This window comes from Molothrus ater, chromosome 7 (genome assembly GCF_012460135.2).
Source record: "Molothrus ater isolate BHLD 08-10-18 breed brown headed cowbird chromosome 7, BPBGC_Mater_1.1, whole genome shotgun sequence".
NCBI classification, from domain to species: domain Eukaryota; kingdom Metazoa; phylum Chordata; class Aves; order Passeriformes; family Icteridae; genus Molothrus; species Molothrus ater.
In genome coordinates this window covers 4,211,429-4,231,922 of record NC_050484.2, presented here as the reverse complement: position 1 = coordinate 4,231,922, position 20,494 = coordinate 4,211,429, and the positions used below count along the sequence as shown (strand labels likewise).

Sequence of the window (20,494 nt, the reverse complement as noted above, 5' to 3'; positions counted from 1 at the left end):
TTGATATTAATTAGGAAGAGATTAAGAGTTTACTTTCATTTTTAATCCCAGTGGTTTGCTGAAATTCACAACTTTTGAGAGTTGTGAAGCACGCTGAGCTCCATGCATCAAGCTGTGCTGCCCAAAGGTATTTTGGTGGGGTTTTTGTGCATGAAATAGAACAGGTTTTTTGCATTTCCCTCCCTCTATATAATCAGACACCAAATGAGAACTCAGAGCTGTATTTTCTCCCTCTGTGTCCCCCTCATGGTGAAACAAGAACACACAGTACTGAGTACCCAGTTCTATGACCCCACTGGAAAGTCACAAAAAAATGGGACACACTAACACCACTCACAATCCCATTACACATCTGTCTTTAAATTACAAAATCTAACTTGCAGCAGCATCCTCTGTTAGACCAAGGGAAGGAGCTGTAAAAGCAGACTAGAACTTCCAAATGCTTTCAGGTGAAGAAAATGGTTTCCCACATTTCAGCACCATTGTCCTCACATTTCCCTCCCATTTCCCTCCCTTGCAACACTAGTCCTACTTCGCTAACATGGGACCAAGATCCTTTGTCTACTGAGCATCTGCCATAATGGGCATCCTGTATTCAAAGGACAGCACACTTGTGAAAATCAACTGATACTGAAGTTTTCTGTATTAAATTTTCATTAAAATGACAGCATGGTCAGCTTAATGAAAACAAGTACCTGGTGTTCTTCAGAAAACCCAACACATGACAACTATAAATGCAAAGTGAGAATGAGTTCATTAATTAATGCAGATTATAGGAGATCAGAAGTGTGTTACCTGTTATCTCCCTCACTGTTTGGAAGATATTTAATTTCTCTGGATTGATGGCAGCGATCGTGTGATAGGGGTCTCTGAAAGATTAAAATCACACAATGTGACACTCTAAATAAGAAAAGATCAGGTTCTCACAGCCACACCATGCAGGAAACAGCATTAAGGTGCTCAACACCTTGCTTTTGTGAGGATATGCACCAAGCTTCTTCAGCCTTTTGTTCCTGCAGATGTGTCTAACTTCTCCCACATCATCTTGAAGGAACATAAAGCCTATTCATGTTTTAGCAAATATTTATGCTATGGAAAAAAAAGGAATTCTAAACAATCATGAGTGACCTTCCTAAAGGAAAGATGAATTTTCAGTGTTTTTTCCAGGAATCTATACCAGGACTAACAAAGCTGCTTCTGAAAGAAGTGACAAGCTATGAGCAAAATTAATCTAAGAGCATGCCAGCAGTTCCTGACACATTGCATTTAAAGGGCACACTTTTTAGAAGGTGTTGAACAAGGAATCTCTAAAAGTATGGGTCCTTGTCAAGCAAGTTTGTCATTGAGAAATGAAGCAACCTCCAAAAATTAAAACTTTAAACTTAGATATGTCATAGTGTAAAAAGATGAAGATGACCTCGATTTTGAGAGTGCTATCATTTAGTAAATATGTTACATTCCTCTCCTATTTAAAAGTTAACTAGAAGATTAAACCAAACCAAAATTCCTCTGGAATAGCATATTATGGTATTTTTGTGTGTTTTCTGAGAGCAGAAAACATCCCCAATAAATATGGAGCACACATTTCCTCCTCTCCTCCTTCTGCTTTCCAGGACATGTGATTCTTGGAACAGAAATGTGCAGGTGGATCCACCTGGCTGTCTTTGGGGACAGGAGTCACAAATCTGTGAGGTGACACACTGGTGGAGTCACCTCTAACCACCCTGAGCAGCAGCAAAAGGATTTCTAGAGTGTTAACAAAAAAGCCCAGTGGGCCACAGAGGCATCAAACACATTTTAACAATGTGGGGCTCTCACAAAACTAAATAACAAGTTTTGACTACCTAACAGAAACACAGCACTTGGCTTTCAAATTGCATTACCATCAAAAAAGGAAAAAGCCTTGCCTGCAATAAACATGAGGCAGCTGAATTTCACCTCTGAATTCTGAAGATAAAATAGCTTTAGAGATGTAGATATACAATTAAACCCCTTAAACAGCCAAATGTCTGCTGTTTTATCAACAGATAAAACTGTAGAATAGTGTATATCTTAATGACTTTAAATAGATGTGTAGAAAACATTCATAATTACATCTCTATATATTTACATAAATTAAAACAAAATCACAAAGAATTGAAGTTCAGGTGCTCAGGAAAGAACTAGGCTACAGAACCACAGGATCAAAATATAGGACAGGATCAACTGCAACAGCACAATTTCCAATGGAAACTACAAAAAAAAATATTTTCTGCATTTTTCATTGAAATTATTCTCTGCCACCACCAAAAGTCTTCCAATTGCCCAGAGAACCAGATTTTACGTCCCTACAATCTAAACCAATAAAAATTCATACTCTAAAATTTGCAGTTCACTGTGAACAAATGAATTTGCGACAAAAGTTGAAGAGGAAATAAGTAAAATTGTTGTTTCTCTATACTGCCCATTTATATAACAAACTACTTGTGTAGTCAGTGTCATTTTTAAATCTCCCTTTCATATTGCTGGTTTGCAAAATGCCATTGAAACGTTAAATAAAAAAGTTGTTCCAGAATTCTAGATTTTTTCATTCATTCTCAAATCTTCTCTTCTTTTAACCTCTACTAATGTAATCCATGCTGTAGAAAAATTTAGGGTTGCAGAACTCTGCCCTCATACTTTAGGCTTGCTGAAGTGAGTTTTTTTCATCAAGAATGAGACACAAAGTGCTACATACTTTCAACATTACATGTCCTACTCTCCTGTAAAACAGAATAGAACATTCTAACTTTCTGCTTATAGTCCAAATTTAGATTTTTTTTCAGACTAGTACAATTTTATTCAAGGTTGGGTTTGGTTCTTTTAACTTAGAATTTTAAATTAGCTAATATAATTTTTCCTGCAAAAGCAGTCCTTATACTCGAAATTAAATTTCATGTAATGCACTGGATTAATCCACACAAAATTGCTCATGGGCTCTAGCTGCTTGTTGTGTATTTACTTGATTTACTTGATTTTTTCCCTGTCCTGTGAGATTTAACAGATTCCCATCCAGCCTCTCAGTGGGTCATTTGGCCAGAGTAGAGCCATGTGACACTTTGAGGAGTTTCTGGTTCTATTACAATGAGCAAAATTGAAACCAAAATACTGGATCTATACACCAGTGAATTCTGAAACTTGAATAGATTCTTCAAAACTCATTGACAAGAGGGCAGCTTTCGTGCATGTGTGTGTACCGATTATGACAAGCTATGCTAAGAGAGGCTGCCTCTCTGCATATTCTGCATGTTATTGCCATACAAAATTTAAACAAACTCATGGAAGGTGACTTCTCTCCCTTCTGTTCTCTGATCAGCCTTTATTCTAAGCCAGTATTGAGGACCTCATAAAGTAACCAGAGAATCATAGTTGTCTTTTCTCTTTTTAGTGCAAACAATTAATCCATCCTTTCTTTTCCTAGAGGTTGAATCTTAAGAATCAAGGCAATGCTTTTTTTCACAATGGAAGGCAGAAAATGAATTGATCCTGGATCTGCTATTGCATAAAAGAAGCCTGCAGCCATCATTAAGAAGTGGATGCAATTGGTTTCAGCTGGCACCATGACATAATATCTTAACATTTTGTCACTTACCCATGAATCCCAGTGACAAGGAAGATAAGGTTGCCATTGATCTTGGTACAGTTTACAAACTTGTCAATGTTGCTGGAATCCACTGTCTGAGCTGACACCAAACTCCCTGTCCCAATGCCATCACATGCTGCCAAAACAAGGAGCTTGTGTAAAGAACTGGAGAGAACAATTACTGAATCAGAACACCTTGGCCTTACAGACACCAGTCTTCATCTCATTCAGCAGAGAGGGGATCAAACAGCATCCTTGACACATATTCCCAAAGAAGCACATCCCAATTTAAACCAAACAGCACCCTGGCACACAGGTTAAGGTATTTCACATGGGATCTAAAGGTGAGTATCAGCCACACAAATCACAGCACACAAAAATCCCACTCAGCCCAGCCTTGCCATTTATTGGTGCACCAGGCACTGCAGAAACTGAGGGGCATAACATTGCTGGGGGAAATGCTGCCTCAGATTTTAGCTTTGATATTTTTCAGATTCTGTACTGCTTTAATGTGTAGTTCTGACACTTTAGGGGTTGGTAAGCTCTCTTCACAGAGTAGGGAGATAAAACAATCCCTTTTCTAGCTGGGGACCAAGGACAAATGATCCAAATCTCAGGCCCAAAAGCATAAATAACATGGGCTGAAGAGAGAAAAACAAGAAGGATGGGAGTTCATAACCTAAAGCTAAAATTGGACAATTAACACCAATATGCAAATGGACCAGAACTTATAAAAGTGAGAGACCCTGTGACCAGTTGCCCATTTTGTGACCATTTTGGGTCCATCTTGGGTGTAGCCCTGGCTGGGCTCTTGTGCTGCCCAAGGTGGATCCATTGAGGCCTTTTAATGAATCTCTGCTTTATTCTTTAACTCTGTCCAGCCTCTGCTCTAGGTCAACCTTCACAAGGCATCACAGAGGTCCCCTTCTCTGGTGGATTTGTGGACTTAACCATCCATGCCACAAGGCCCTTTAAATGTTGTATAAATAACTTGTTATTTATCAGCTCAATCAGCAAGTTAGTGGTACCTGGAGAAATGGGCAACCAGTGAGGAAACTTCTCTGTGTAGCCTATGTAATTTACTGCATTTCTGGGACACAGGATGCATTCAGGAACAAATTTCTCATGACTTCAACCACATAATCATGTAATCTCTCTTCCTGACTGGGATCCTCTAATGGTTACTACCAGCAGAAGCTTTAACAAACATGTGATAGCTTTCTTCCTGAGAAATTAAGGAACTCCATACCTGGGTTTTCACGTATAAAACTCTCTATTCAACAACAACACAAATTATTTACCACAATTAAGGCAAATGTGGCTTCCATTAGGACTGAAAAGTGGCATAGGGCCATGTAGGAAAACCTATGACGCTTTGCTGCACAGAGCTTCAAGCAGGGAGCAGGAAGTCTGGACTCTAGAACAGCAAAGTAACCTACAGATTTCAACAGAACAATCACTGCTCTGTGTTTGAGACATTGAGAAAGGGGGTAGAAGATTCTGGGAAAGCAGAGACACAGCAAGGAAATGGAAACCTAATGTTGTATTGACAAATTGAGACATCCCAGACATTGGAGTCAGGGTGTTTTGTATGGCCCCCTTCGGAATGACAAAAGAACAATGCTAAAACACCTCCAGAAAATACTTGTCATTAAAATAACACAATGAGGAATTCTTGCAGATTTCTCTAAAACCAACAGAGAAATCCCCTTCATTTGTATCTAATAAAAAGCAATTGGTTTGGTTATATTGCCATTTCAACTTAATAAATTTTCACTCTATTTTATGTGCTTGACACACAACCTACATAGTTTAAACTTTTGTGGGTATTCAAAGGCTATTCATATCTTACAACACACTCAAGAAGGGCAATTCATGCCAAAATAACACCCTGTGTAGACTACTTTCAAGTAAATTTATACTGAACCCCTGCCTACCTTTAGGACAAATGTCAGTGCAGGGCTTGCACATCTTAATGCCATTTTCTTCAACTTCCATCTTGGAGCTTGGACATGCCCGGACACAGGAGCTGGAATCTACCACAAAGTTGTCTGAAAAGAAAAAGGAGATGTTGGCAGAAGTGAATAAAAACTGGGTGTGTTTTGGAACTATTGCTACCTTAGCACTTTCCCAGTGACATGAACATTCAAAGTTCTGTGTTTTCAGAAGTGTATAGGCAAAATAGGCACGTTATCAGAGACTTATAAAAATCCATTTTTGTCAGGCCTGATCCCTCTTTCTCCCCCTATTTAGCTTTATTATTATTTGTAGGGAAAAAAAATTACAGTAATTGGAGAGAAATAAAGCAAGATTGTCTGTCCTGTGTTTTTAATGCACACAATAGACATCTGGGATAAAACAGTGCACAGGGCGATGATAAGTGTTTCAATTTTTTCCCTGTAAAACAAAAGCCAAAGGGAATATAGACTGATCCTACTTTGCTAAATGATTAATGCTGATAAGAAAGGAAAAAATAAAAAAAAGTAAACGTTCAATGAAGTATTTGGGCAAAGAATTATAACCCTTATAGTGCATGATATCAGGTTCTTAACAAACCAATCTTGCTTCAGCAAACCCACCACTATTAGAGGCAGAACTAAGCCCTGGTGGTCACAGCCCCTGGCTGCTGTCACTCCTCCACAGAGATGCAAAATTTGGAATTTGGGCTGGGTTGAATTATGGCTCCATTTAATTCAGATCACCCATCCTTCTTGCACATAATTTATGGACAAAATAATTAATGTACAACTGTAAACCTTTATGGAATGAAAGGGAGAGCAAGAACACTATCTCCTTTATTATTCTTTCCAATTAAACCAGCAGATCCAAAGACTGTGTAAGTGATGACCCTATAATTTTTTTCTGTTACTTGTCATCATCTGGCTGGTATCTCAGAAGCATGTGGGTTTTACATGCATGGGATTCTTCTTTTTTTAACTCCCTCTTCCCCTCTAATTTTACTCTGCAGTTTTAAGACTGCATTCCTGTCAGTATTACAAGTTTATTCCTCATTGGGACAGAGCTGCTCAGGGTAACTTTCTGTCAAATCATCATTACTCCAAGCTAGGGGCCATCAATATCATGGAAGCATTTGGTACCAGGTGCTGGTGGTGGACTGTTATTTTTCTGAAACAAAAATTCATACCGTTTTACAACCCCACTATTTTAACTACCTATTTCCACTATTTTGGAATTTACAAATACTGATGTAAAGCATGAATGTAACAAGCAGTTGACCAGGAAAACAGAAACCACCTTTCTTTAGGAAAATCACTCCAGGACCCTTGGGAACTGTTAGCATCACAGCTAAAGGTGATGTCTTTAGCTATCACCTGAGTTATTACAGGCTGCAAGCACACGTGGAGTGATTGGAGAGGTGGTGCTCTGCACTCAGCTCTCATTCTCTCTCTGTTTTTAAGGCTCCTGAAATGCAAGTGCAGCTCCCCCTGAGAGAAGGCAGAGAGCAGGGCAGGTGAGAGAGCACTCACGTGGGCACTTCTTGACACAGAAAGCCCCGTAGGTGTACTTGGCGTTGTGATTGTGCTCCAGCTGGAAGGTGGTGGGGTTGTACACAAAGGTCTGGGGGCACTGTGTGACACAAGCACCGCTGTCATTGAAATTCATACAGGCCTGCAAAACAAGGGAGGAAAAAAAAAGGAATTAAATAATATAGCTGCTTTAGGGTTTTGGTGGGTTTTCGGTGTAAAAGATGGCTTTGATTGTTCAGACTTGCTGTGACAGTGAGGAACATGATACAGAGCTCTCTAATGCTCATTCATTGTGGCTACTTGGATTTTTGCTAGGATCTTGGCAAATATGTGACTTTTTTAATTAGGGAGTTTGGTGAGCCCCTTTAATTAGCAACAGTTGCCTGTTACAACACTTTCTACAAAACCAAAACAATGCTGTAATTTGTTTCATAACGACTCACAATCAACTAATTCTCAACTTGATAGGACATTCTAAAATTGCCAAGAGTGAGCAGCTATTTATCATCCTCTAAGCAAATGCTAATGACTTTTTCAGAGGTCCAACCCTTTATATTTCTTACAGTGTGAATACATCATCCAGCTGAAAACTGTAATTCCCAATTAGGAGGCAAGAGGGATAAGAACTTCTTTTAAGCAAGCACAGGAGGGGGCCATTTCCCTAAGTGGCAAGTTTAACAAGGTCAGTTGCTTCACATGCTGAGAGAGGAAAATAGGACTTTGTCCCACTTAGCATTCAGGCTCTGCCACACACAGCTGACAGAGGACAGGGCCCTGACAAATGAAGAGGAGAGTGTGTGGATAACAAAAGTAATGGGATGCAGGGAAAACAATTGACCATGCAAGGTTGGTAATTAGGAGTAGAAAGCCCCACCGATTCTGACATTCCTTATCAGCACACATCATGTCTACAGATTTAACTGCAGATTATAAGAAAACTGTTGGAGTAATTTTCACAGAGCATACCCTGAATGAAAATTTTGTATGAATATGAAAGCTGTAGCCTGACTTGGATCCCTCTAGCAGTTTAAGCAGCCACTGTTACTAGGTATTGCCTCCTCACTAACCTGTAATCCAGGCTGCTTTAGAAGTGTTAGTCTAGGAGTGAATCTTTCTGGTCTTTTTCCATTTTACTTTGTTAAAAGAAAAGATGGTTCTACATCTTTAAAGAGTGAACAAGTATGACAATAATATTCACGTCCTGTCCCTTGCCTCCTGGGCTGGGACTGAGAGAAAAGAGAAAAAGATTCCTCCCTTCTGCTGATTTTACTAGTAGTCCTTATCTCCATTTGGATCAGGACCAGCAGGACCCTGGGACCTGCCATGCCAGAAGATTACAGAAAGGAGAGGCTAATCATGTATCCAAGGACAAAATCTGCTGCTGAAAGGAATGAGCAGGGAGATCTGTGATTAAAGCACTGTCCTGCATGGAGCATGTGCTAAGCAAAACTGCTGATCCTGCCTTGCCTGGTCCTTTACAGTGCCTAATATAAAACCTGCCAGTTTTTGTCATAGAAACTGATTTTTTTTTAACCCTTACAAAGATAAACACTTCACTCAGGACTGGATGGCAAGTCCAGCCAAGAAATAGGGTTGTGTGACTTTCTGGTTCTCTAGGCAGTCAGCCAGGCCCTCCTATGCATTTTAAGTTCTAGACCCAGTTTGAATCTGAGAGAAAAACATCAGTAAAACTTTGCCTTAGCATGTTTGCTTGCATTTATGTCAGATGATGATTACTGTCTCGCTTTTAGAACTGAATATGCAAATGAGTGCATGGCAGCAGATGGAGGAGGATGGATGAATTTTATCTACAGATATTAAAACCGTATTTAGAACAGGATGCTGCTGCAAGATGCCATAATGCTCTAAAGGATTTGTAATGCTTCATAAGCTGTACTTTTGCTTATTAATAAATACTAATTTAGTTTGTTTCCTCAACCCATTTCTTACATGTTGACTTCAAAGGTACTCCATCATGTACATGACAATTCTCTGATAACAGTTTAGCAAATGCATAAAGCACACCAATACTCCTTGGAGACAGAGCAATTTTCAGGAAAAATTCATCTAGAAGATCTGGAAACTTTTAATTTATGACTGAAATGTTTTATATACATTTGTAATTGCTTCGATAATATATGCAAATTTCTAGCACTTTGTGCTAAATGCTGCTAATTTGTGAATAAAAGCACAGGAAATACACAGGGAAAAAACAAAGTTATGTGTCTCAGCTGAAAGCTAAGCACAGTTGTCTATAGCCTAAAGGGTTACACTCTTCACTCACTGTGTCTAAGCAAGTAATGACTAGGCCTGAAAATTGCCAGACCCCTGCTGAATTTCTTTTACATTGCTCTGGGGCCAGAAGGGAATGAGAATAAACCCTGGATGCCTCTGTGCTGTACCAGAAAAAACATACCAGCTGATTTTTAGCATGTGTATATCCACAGCTGCCACAATTCAGACAGTCTAACTTTCAGGTTGCAGCAGTACACAACTTATGCTGCCAATAACTTGAACTTTGTGGGTGAGGGTCCAGAGTGATGCAGAGTCCCCAGGCAGGTGCAAAGGAGGGTTACTTATTGCAAAAACCAGGCCTTTTTAAGCAGTTAGGCCCTTATCAGTTACATGGCTTCAAATGATAACAAACATAATCCAGCCAACACCACACACCATTATAAGAACACATGATGGTTATGTAAATTGTTTTTCTACCCCAATTCAGCTGAGTCTCTCCTCCTACAGTCCTTTCCTACTTAGCAAAAGTAGTAGGCCTGAGCCATTATTTTACAAGGCTTTCCTTTTGTAAAGTTTTACTTACTGGTAACAGTCCTTAACTTTTGAAAGCATCAACACATCAGCTCTGAGGATGTTCCTCAATGCTCATTTGGACCCAATGACTGCATTTTTCCTCTTCCCTTTACCTATTTATATTGTCCATGACACAAGAAAGACTGGTATTTTCCTGTCTCTCTAGTTCAAAGCCAACAGAGAACTTCCAGGCACTGTTGGATCACCCACCCCATATGTGCTGAGCATCTACTTGTGAAAGGCCACAGAGAACAGCTTTAGCAAATCCTCTTGGTGGCTGTCAGGCCACCACTACATTTCATCAACAGCCAAAGAACAGCATTTAGAGTGTGGTTTTGAAGCACAAAACCTATCACTATCAAGCAGTTAGAGCCAGCCAGGGAAAGATGCATTTTTGCCAGTTAATTATAAGTCACTTGCCCACAGTTTCAAAATATATGCAATTTTCCACACCTTCCTCCCAACTCACCTGGCAGTCAACTTCACAGGTATTTGTCTCTTTGAGCACATGGGTATCTTTGAAAATTCACCTCTCTGTGCAGGTTCTGACTCTACTTTAGACCTAGGTTTGCTTTCCCTGAAACCATTAGTAAAACTTGTCTCATTGACCCAGTGTGATGAGCTACACATTTTTTTGAGATCAGTTTTGGGTTCTAAGGCTGCTAAAACTCTTAGAAATAATGGATTAGAAACGAGACAGATTTTATAAAGACCTGATATTTAGATTGTATTTCTTTAAAGAAAAAGCCATTTCTTCTTTCCATCTGAAGCACACATGTAGTAATATGCACTTGAGGGAGAGCGTTTTGGGAACCACTTTCCTTCCATCTCCACAAAGAAGCACGCCCGGTAAAAAACCTGAATTTAAATTAAGTCTGGCAGAAACAGGGAACACCTTGCACAGAGAATCTAAATAGTACTCCTGCCTTTGATATGAAAAGCACACAGAGCATTAATAAAAGCCATGTTCAAATATAATGACAAATACTTTTAAAAATCTGCTGTCACCTCTAAAAGCTAATTTTGGAAAAGAAAAAGATAAAAATCAGAGATAAGCATATTAACAGTTCCCAATCTGTATTTACAAATCTCATAGATCTGTTAATGAGTAATATTAAGTAGATAAATGATGTTAATAGAATATAAAAAATCCTAAAAGCTAAAATTTGCATCCTGAATCTGTGAGCGTGCATGCAGTACATTAGAAGGGTGAAACTGTGAATTTCATGGATTAAAGCATTAAGACTCTGCAGAGTGATTGGCAGGAAGAAGAAGAAAGAGGAATAAGAACAAGGCAGACGGCACGTACAAAGCAGTCGGTGTCCTTGGGTCCGTAGCAGCCGCCGGCGCACTCGCGGTGGCAGCAGTCGCTGACGTAGGGCCCGTAGCAGCGCCCGTCACACTGCTCTGCACACACGGTCTTGGTCACTGCAGGGCACAAAAAGGGACAGCGTCACACACGGGGCCAGGCACAGAGCTCTGTGACTGCTCCCAGCGCTGGGAAACACCCACAGCGCGCTGGGAAAACCACCAGGGAGGGAGGGAGACGCCTCAGTGGTGCTGGTGCTTGGACCCAGAACGTCTGCAGGACACCTGCAGGACACCTGGACCCAGAACGTCTGCAGGACACCTGGATCCCAGAACGTCTGCAGGACACCTGCAGGACACCTGGATCCCAGAACATCTGCAGGACACCTGGATCCAGAACACCAGCAGGACACTTGGATCCAGAACGTCTGCAGGACACCTGCAGGACACCTGGACCCAGAACGTCTGCAGGACACCTGGATCCCAGAACGTCTGCAGGACACCTGGATCCCAGAACGTCTGCAGGACACCTGCAGGACACCCGGGCCCAGAACGTCTGCAGGACACCTGCAGGACAGCCGGACCCAGAACATCTGCAGGACACCTGCAGGACACCCAGACCCAGAACATCTGCAGGACACCTGCAGGACACCCGGACCCAGAACATCTGCAGGACACCTGCAGGACACCCGGACCCAGAACATCTGCAGGACACCTGCAGGACACCCGGGCCCAGAACATCTGCAGGACACCTGGGCCCAGAACATCTGCAGGACACCTGCAGGACACCCGGACCCAGAACATCTGCAGGACACCTGCAGGACACCCGGACCCAGAACATCTGCAGGACACCTGCAGGACACCCGGACCCAGAACATCTGCAGGACACCTGGGCCCAGAACATCTGCAGGACACCTGCAGGACACCCGGACCCAGAACATCTGCAGGACACCTGGGCCCAGAACATCTGCAGGACACCTGCAGGACACCCGGACCCAGAACATCTGCAGGACACCTGCAGGACACCCGGACCCAGAACATCTGCAGGACACCTGCAGGACACTTGGGACCAGAACGTCTGCAGGACACCCGGACCCAGAACGTCTGCAGGACACCTGCATCCAGAACGTCTGCATCCAGGATGCCTACAGGACATTTGTATTCCAGAATTCCCAGAAGCACCAGGTTGGAAGTGACCTTCAAGATCATCAAGTCCAACCCATGCCCCAACACCTCAACTAAACCCTGGCACCCAGCACCACATCCAGGCTTTTCTTAAACACATCCAGGAATGGCGACTCCACCACCTCCCCAGGCAAACCATTCCAGAACTTTATCACTCTTACAGTGAAAAACCTCTTCCTAATATCCAACCTATATATCTCTTGATGCAGGATGTCTGCAGAACACTTGTATTCCAGAACATCTGCACATCTGTATCCAGAATGCCTGCAGGAGACCAGTATCCAGAACATCTTCAGGACACCTGTATTCAGAGTATCTGCACAGTATCTGTATCCAAAACGCCTGCATGAAACCCTCTTTATGGCCACACATATTGCTCAAGGACTGTGGAAAAGGAATTTTTAGTGTGCCCTCTTACCCTTGGAAATTCCTAAGGAATGTTACTCTCAAATCATTAGTTTTTTAAAACAGGTTTTGACATTGTCTCCCCTGCCCCCAGAAATAACAGAAGAGCCCACCAGTTGCATGAGAGTTTTCCCCACCAAGAACAGCAACACAGAATAAATGAATGAAATTCAGAGTGAGACCACCAGTGTCACAGCTAAAGGCTGCCCTTGGTGGCAATCCCTTTGGCAAATGGGAGCAGAACAAACTGCAACCTTGGAGCACATTTGGAAACACCGCTTGCTATTTCTAACTAACACAATCCTGCCTTCATTCACAGAATGGAGCAAGGACATCTACCAGCTGGATTGTTCCACACCACTGAGGGCTTAACCTTGTGCAAAGAATGGTCACCCAGTGGCCCATCCACCTCCCCTCCCTCACTCGGCTGAAATCTTTATTTTATGGAAAAAGAAATTAATATTATCCAAACTAAACCAGCCACCACTGCCTACCGTGCTGTCAGCTGTCTTTTGATGAAAGCTGGGATGATACTCTGCAATTAACCTTCAACACCTATTTTTTTTAAAAGCATTTAATTACTTCTTGATGAAAAACACTTTTCAGGAAGTAAGAAAAAACAAAATTCCATCCAACTTTCTGCTCGATTCTACTATTTTAATGTATAAGTATCAGCTTTATAAGTACGTTCTGATCCAAAATCCCTTCACTACTTGCCAGAAATACTTAAGGTAATGCTGAAAGTTCTTGCTACATATTTATTTAGGACATAAAAATGTAAATAACTAAAGAGAAGGGATTGTTTGTGATCTACAGAATAAAACAATGCACTTTCAGAGCATTTTCATCTTGCTGATACCAGAGGAAAACCCCCAGAGAGAAAGAAAAGGCTTTTGTGGTTTTGCAATCTAATTTGAGGAATTTGGGAAATTCTGTGAAGGCACTTACTGTCAACACTGCCAGAGAAGCACATTAAAAAGATTTGTTTATTTAAGTGACAGTATTGATAAACATTAAGACAGATGTGAAACAATGGCACCTGTGGCTGTGTGCCACCAGCACACTGTGTGACAGTCTTGGCTCATGAAAATGAACAAATTCCTTCCCTAGTCTGTGAGTGTGTCTTGTTTTCCACCAGATCAGGATTTGCCCTGGACTGGGCACTGTGTGCCTCACAGAGAGGCAAATCCCAGCCTTACCCTGACCTGAAGGAAGGCCCAAATTCCCAGTGGAGGGCACAGAGGCCATTCAGTTCACCCCAAAACCCAAACCCTCTGTGGTCACCTGTGCCACTGCCCAGGGAGCAGCTGCTCCTGGAGCCAAGGGCCACCACCCAAAGGCTCTGCCAAGCCCTCACCATGGCACTTGTGTTTTGACATGGCCACAGCCACATTTTACCTCGTGGCTGTGCCTCAAGGCCATGCATGGAGGCCCACTGCTAAATGCAATCCTTCCTGTGCCCCACAGCTCTTGGACATTCTACTTAAACCCCAGGAAGTTTTGGCGTAAAGCCCCTCTGTGTGGGTAATCCTGAGCCACCAAATTAATCTCTGATTTATCTACCCAGAACCAGCTGCTATTGGGTGTGGGCCACAACATCCACCCTGTCCATGGAGCCACTGGTTCCTCCTGGAGGAACAGCTCAGTTGGCTGGACCACAGTGCTGATAAAATCAAGGTTTTGGGGTTGATCTTGGATGGGCCATTCACACCAGGGCTGATCTGGGGGAACACAGCCCTCTCTTTCCTCTCTTCAGCACAATATTTGAACTGGATGCCTTCAAAAAGCACATTTTGCTTCTGGTTAGACACCAGCTCAAAGAGGGCCTCTACCATGCTGTTCAGGATAGGGAACACTGTGGGTTTTCTGAAGCGAAATTAATTAAAGCAAAGGTGTGTCGCTGTTCTTCCCTAGTTGTTTATTTTTCAGGGAAAACAAACAATGCCCACAGAAATGCCAGTGTGTTGTTCTAGGAAAAGGCCAGAAGATATCCTATCTATCTCCTGCTTCACTGTGTGCCATATTTGCATTATAGCTGCTACTGAAGGCCCAGGTCTATGGAGAACCTGTCAGGTGTCTTCAGTGGCACCACACACACCAAGACATTAATGAGCTTGGCAGGCTCTGGATCTTAAGGACTTAAGGTCTTTCCCCAAGCCAAATAAACACAAGGCAGTTCTGTCTATTTTCTGAAGGCCTGAAACAATCTGATTGCTCAGATGCCAATAAACACCACTCACCACTTCAGCTTCCTGCAATCATTCTCAAGGGGTAACCCCTAGCTGCGCTGGTTTAAAAGGGAACAAGCTTCCCCCCCCCAATACAATAAATTGATTTCATAGTTGTAACTCAAGACCTATCTGAATTATAAATGTTTCCCAAAATGTCAAACTATTTGGCATTTCAGGTGCCTGGCACTCATATCTTCACCCAACACAATAGTGAGGAGAGCTTCACTAATCCCAGCTGAGACCCCAAGCTTCAAATTAGACTTTTTGAGGGTCAGCACAACTACCTGCCTGGATTCCTACAGATGCCTGTGCGTGATCCCAAGAATTTGGAGGGTTCAACTGCACAGAACTGTCACAGTCAGGGCCAGGACCAAAGGATAAACACCCAAGTCCTGAAAAATTTGCTGTGCATTGAGATGGATTCCTGGGTGAGACTGTCAACTTCTACCAACATTTCATTGCAATAAACTGTGATGAAATGACCACTTCATGTACACGTGCAAATGATCAGTCTCCTTTATATTTTCCCCTCATCTTTAATTGTGTCAGGACAATACCAATCCATGAGGGCAAAAATGGGAAGTAACTGAAATCAATGGAAGTGTTCCCAACATGCAAAGTTGCTAAAGCAGTACAAGGGTTTTAATTAAAGATGCTGGCTCCAAGCAGAAGTGTGGGTTTCCCTGATTGATCCCAGCTGCTGGTTCAGCTCTTTCTGTGTGCCCCACCAGGATCCTGCTTGCCTTTGGCTGCTTTAATTTGGCACCTTCTCAGCAACACCAGCTGCACAAGGACAGTATAAATACAGCTGTGCCCTGACCACACTCCTGTGCCTACACAGAGTCAAGGTGCACTTGAGACTTGCTACATGTTTTGTGTTTCAGGTTTGATTTATAGGTTATATTTGGTTTTTTGCATTCCCTTAGTTGGGTCTATATTCTAATTTAGATTGTTGTGTTTTCAGTTACAATCCTCTGGGAAAAAAGTGCATAATCTGTCACTTTAATAATATATTGAATTGTAAAAGTTTTAATTTCTGCATCAAACTCTTAACAGACATGAACAGCAAAAATTTTAACAACCTAACCATAGATTTTCAAATTTAATTAGTAACTTCCAAAGGCATTTGTTATTATTTTTTAAAGTGGTTTGCATTCTATTCAGTGTGTGCCCAAAACAATTTGAAAAACAGAGTCTTTTTTAAAGTGTTTTCATATTAGATTTTCCTGACACTGAAACAAGTTATATCATCTCAATTTCAAATCCCTCCTATTAGCATCTACTAATATTTTAATTATAAAAGTAAAAAGGATTGCTAACTGTGTATAACAGCATCCTGAATTTTATCTTCTCTATCTTCTAACAGAACAGCTTGGCTTAAATTTCCTATTAATTGTCTTCTTAAATACATGAATTTTCTTGTCACATTTAGAGAGACATTAGAACAGAGTTAGATGCAGGTGCTGTTTCAGACAGACTTAGCAGCAAAGACATTGCTGGAAGGCAACATAAGCAGCTAGGTAGATGATATTCATGAAAAAAACAAAGGGATTTGGTTTTTTTTTCCATATGTAATTTGAAATGAAAGACACGGATTAAGATCTTTCATTTTTTATCCTTTCCCAGGAAAATAATTTAAATCTTATCTTGGGAGGGGGGCTCATTAAATTTTTTTGCTTCAATCCTCAATAAAAAAAAGAAAGAAATTATCAAAATGAAGCTCTGAGTTGTTTCTAGGATCAAAATGGTTTGGCACTGGATGTAGCACTGCTGGAGCATTTTCCTACATGTGTTGGACAGAAGTGCATCCAAGGTGACAGGGTTAAGGTAGACACAGTGTGCACAACACAGCTTGTATCTAACAACATTTGTGAGCCCAAAAGCCAGGTATGTCTTTTAAAATCATACATTAAGGCAGAAAAAGCATAATCCCACTTGCATTTTTATGTTTTGAGCCCCTACTCAAATTCTCTCTCTTTGCTTCACTCATTTTGAAGGAAACACATTGTGCAAAAACCCAATGAAGAAATACCCTTTGCCAGCCTCTTCCTTCAATGCTGCTGCTTGTCCAAGGTGCAGCGAGGCCATGGAGGCAGAGAAGAAGTCTGTGATGTAAAACTAATTCCTGTCCTTGACCCTCAGAGTGGGCTTGAAGGTTGTGGAGTAGCTACTCAAGAAGAAGAGTGTGATCTGTGTATCTCCCTGACACTTGGATGGGTTATGGCTTTTCTTAATTTAATATTTTAACCCCATGGTTGTGCCTTAGCCTGTCCCCCCACTGTTTGGATTTGCAAGGGCAGCCACTGAGAGCTGTCACTCCTGGAGCCAGCCTTCTGTGCAGCCCTGCTGAGCTCCTGCCTTCCCAGCCCTGCAGACAAGCTCTTCCCTCCCTGTTAATTCCACTTTAATCCACCAATCAGCTCCCTTATCTGAGAGCAGGCTGAGACCATGGGAGCTGATCCTGCCACATGGACCTCTGCAGGAACACAGCTGGACTTGCCATGAGGCTGGAGACACAGCCTGAACCTGCATCATGGGCTCCTTACAGAACATAACTGCAAAGAACTATTTTAAACTATTCTTGGATACGATAACCACAGAAGGCCTGAATAAATCTACCCATTTGGATGGGTTATGCAGCTTCTTACAAAGTTACTAGTTTTAACAGAAAAACAAGCTTCTCATCAGGCCAGAGGGGACAAAAAAACCAACATGAATTAATTCTAATCATGATATAAAACAATTTGGTCAGGTAGGGTTTAAGTCCCTTTCCATTATCTACTTAAGCACACCCAGAATCTACTTCTTTTCCTGGTTAAGGAGCACTGACTTCCTCAGTGCCTTCATAAAGACTGCAAGCAGAGGAAGGAGATGTCCCAGCTCAATTCAGACAAAGAAGAATCTGCTCTGCATCACTGTCCCTTAGTCCTAGAGTATGTCCTGAGGGGGTTTTAACCATGCCTGCAAATAAATATGAAGCAGTGATACAAGAACACAGCTGTAACTGTGAGCAACTTCTCCAGCAGAATCAGCTGATGCTCCTAAAGGGAAAGCAGCTCCTGGCAGGGTCTCTGCAGGTACTGGGGCAGCAGGGCAGCTTGGATTTCCTGCTCAGACTCATCAGACATTCACCTTAAGCTGTCTGCCAGTTCTAACTCCATCCTATCTCTTACTCTAAGACACTAAAAACCAACCAAAAAACCCCCAAAAACACCCCCAAAAGCAGCATCTCTGCACTGTTCCTACCCAGTCCCAGGAAAGAGGCAGATGACTCTGGGCTGACTCTCCTTAGCTCAGAGCTTACTTGGGGTGCTCTCCTGGGAGTGGCTCATTTGTCACAGTCCTTCCCTCCCATTTACAGCTCAGCCAAGGAAATAAGCTGGGAAAGTGTTCTGTGGGGGAGCTCCCAGCAACCACTTCATTTCCCAGGGAGAGTGATTCCAGTAAAGGCAACTGGTTTTCACTCTCTTGTAAGCAGGAAAAAGAAAAAAAAACTTGTAGAAAAAACAGCCCTCAACTTTCTCCTCTTTTATTATTACCTGCTAATATTGTGACTGTACTTCTGGCTCTTTTGTGCCTATGTGAAGGAACTTAAAGCTCCTTCAGGAAGGAAGAAGGAATTCATTTTCATGCTCTCTAAATTCACAAGGACAGAAACACAGCATGACTGACCCTTCACTTACTACTTCTTCACAAAAAAACTATTATTCTCTCTTTCAGTACAATTCAAATATATTCTGAAGTTATTATAAAGAAAACAGTTCTGCAAGATAATATTCCCAGGCTACCATTGAAATTAACAGAGTATTTTGGCATCAGGAACACTGCCATGTCAGGTGGTCATTAAAGAGCTCCAAATCTGCCATCAATATTCTCAAGAGCCATGCTCCATGTTGCCACCCAGTAGTGAAAAGAAAATTCAAGTTAGCATAAGGAGTTTTAGAAATCCCAAGGGAGGAAAGAAACATATCATTCACATGGGTAGGGACAAAAAGGCAAATAATCTATTGATAAAAATATATGGGGGAAAAAAAACCCTGGTACATTTTAGAGTTATACTGAACCCAGAATTTAGAGTATCCCTTCACAACTGAAAGAAAAAACAAGTAGGATCTCTGCTACATTGTTTTCCAGCCCTTTGTTCCTCACTCTTACACACTTACAGGTCTGGCAGTGATTCTCTGTGGGTCCCCAGCACCGTCCTGTGCAGGACTTGTGGCAACGACCACCTGCAGGACAGACAGAAAGAGAGAGATTGGAAATGTGCCTTCCTTTCATTCCTTCAACATCCAGCAAATGAAAAGATGAGAGTCCACCTTGTCTTTGAAAGGTTTTTATACTACAGCAAGGTTGAAACAGTGCCTATAAAAAAGGCCCAACTAAAACACCAGACCTGGTGTCAAACTTTTATGAAATACAGGTACTTATCTAAATGCTTTATACTCTAAATACCTTTTTGCTATGCATAATGACACAGACATTTTAAACCAAAAAGAAGTATGAGCAAGTCTGGAGGACTGAGGAACAATGTCATCACTCAGTGCCATCACTATTGCTTTCCACCAGCCTATGTAAAAGCTGCTGATTCCTTCACAGGAGAGGAGATGCAGGAGAGGCTATGCAGGAAAAGCTATACAGGTACTTACCTCCTGTCCAATTTCATCTGAACAATTGTCACAGTTGAGACAGCCACAATGCACAGAGCATCACCACACAATTCAGAAGGCTTTAAGCATTTGCCCATGCACAGGAACACCTCACCTCTTCAGAAGGCTTCAGGCACCTGCCCACACACAGTAACACCAGGGCACCTCAGCAGGCTGCAAGCATCTGCCCTTCTTGTTCTTCAGCCCAGCCTTTTATCCCCTCCTGTTGATGCCCTGCACCTGTGTGCCCTCTGTTCCCTTTGGTGGTTGCTCAGTGCCCCTGGGCACTCCATGGCTCGTTCCCTCCAATAGCATTCACCTGTCCTGCACAGCTGCAGCCCATTAAGGATGAGGCTGGGCCAGCCCCACTCCCCACAAACTGGGTGCCTACAAACAATGGGACATCCCACTCAATGTCTTTGGTTCAAAGCCACCCCCTCTTCCCCACAAACTTGCACGGTCTGCATGTCCAACATTATGGTCAGGGAAATGTGCCCTGTGCAACCCCTTGAACCCCAGTGACAGCAAAGCTCACAGGAGTTTTTTTTCTGGCTGCTGGTTCTTTAGTTGCCTTTGGTTGTGCTTCAGAAGGAACTTCATGTTCCTTCAGACTTTGGACATGATATTCTCCATCATCTTTCCTCATGCTGGTATGTCACAGCTGAGACAACCACAATACAGAATATCACCACACAATTTTAGAAAGCTCCAACCCATGCACAGTAACACCTCACCTCTTCAGAAGGCTTCAGGCACCTGCCCATGCAGACTAATATCAGAGCACCTCAGCAGGCTGCAAGCATCTGCCCTTCTTGTTCTTCA

The 20,494-nt window shown here is 42.1% G+C and overlaps 1 protein-coding gene across 2 annotated transcripts in view; it reads right to left on the bottom strand.

Annotated features, from left to right (window-relative positions):
- The window catches only part of ERBB4 (erb-b2 receptor tyrosine kinase 4), a 590,650-nt gene that overhangs the window by 155,215 nt on the left and 414,941 nt on the right, over positions 1 to 20,494 (bottom strand). For both annotated transcript variants that reach the window (XM_054515325.1, XM_036387293.2), the window contains exons 5-10: positions 19,190 to 19,255; positions 11,207 to 11,325; positions 7,090 to 7,231; positions 5,539 to 5,652; positions 3,611 to 3,737; positions 796 to 869 (exon numbers count right to left, since the gene is read on the bottom strand). In XM_054515325.1, coding sequence (XP_054371300.1) covers positions 796 to 869; positions 3,611 to 3,737; positions 5,539 to 5,652; positions 7,090 to 7,231; positions 11,207 to 11,325; positions 19,190 to 19,255 — 642 coding nt within the window. The remainder of the gene's footprint in view (positions 1 to 795; positions 870 to 3,610; positions 3,738 to 5,538; positions 5,653 to 7,089; positions 7,232 to 11,206; positions 11,326 to 19,189; positions 19,256 to 20,494) is intronic.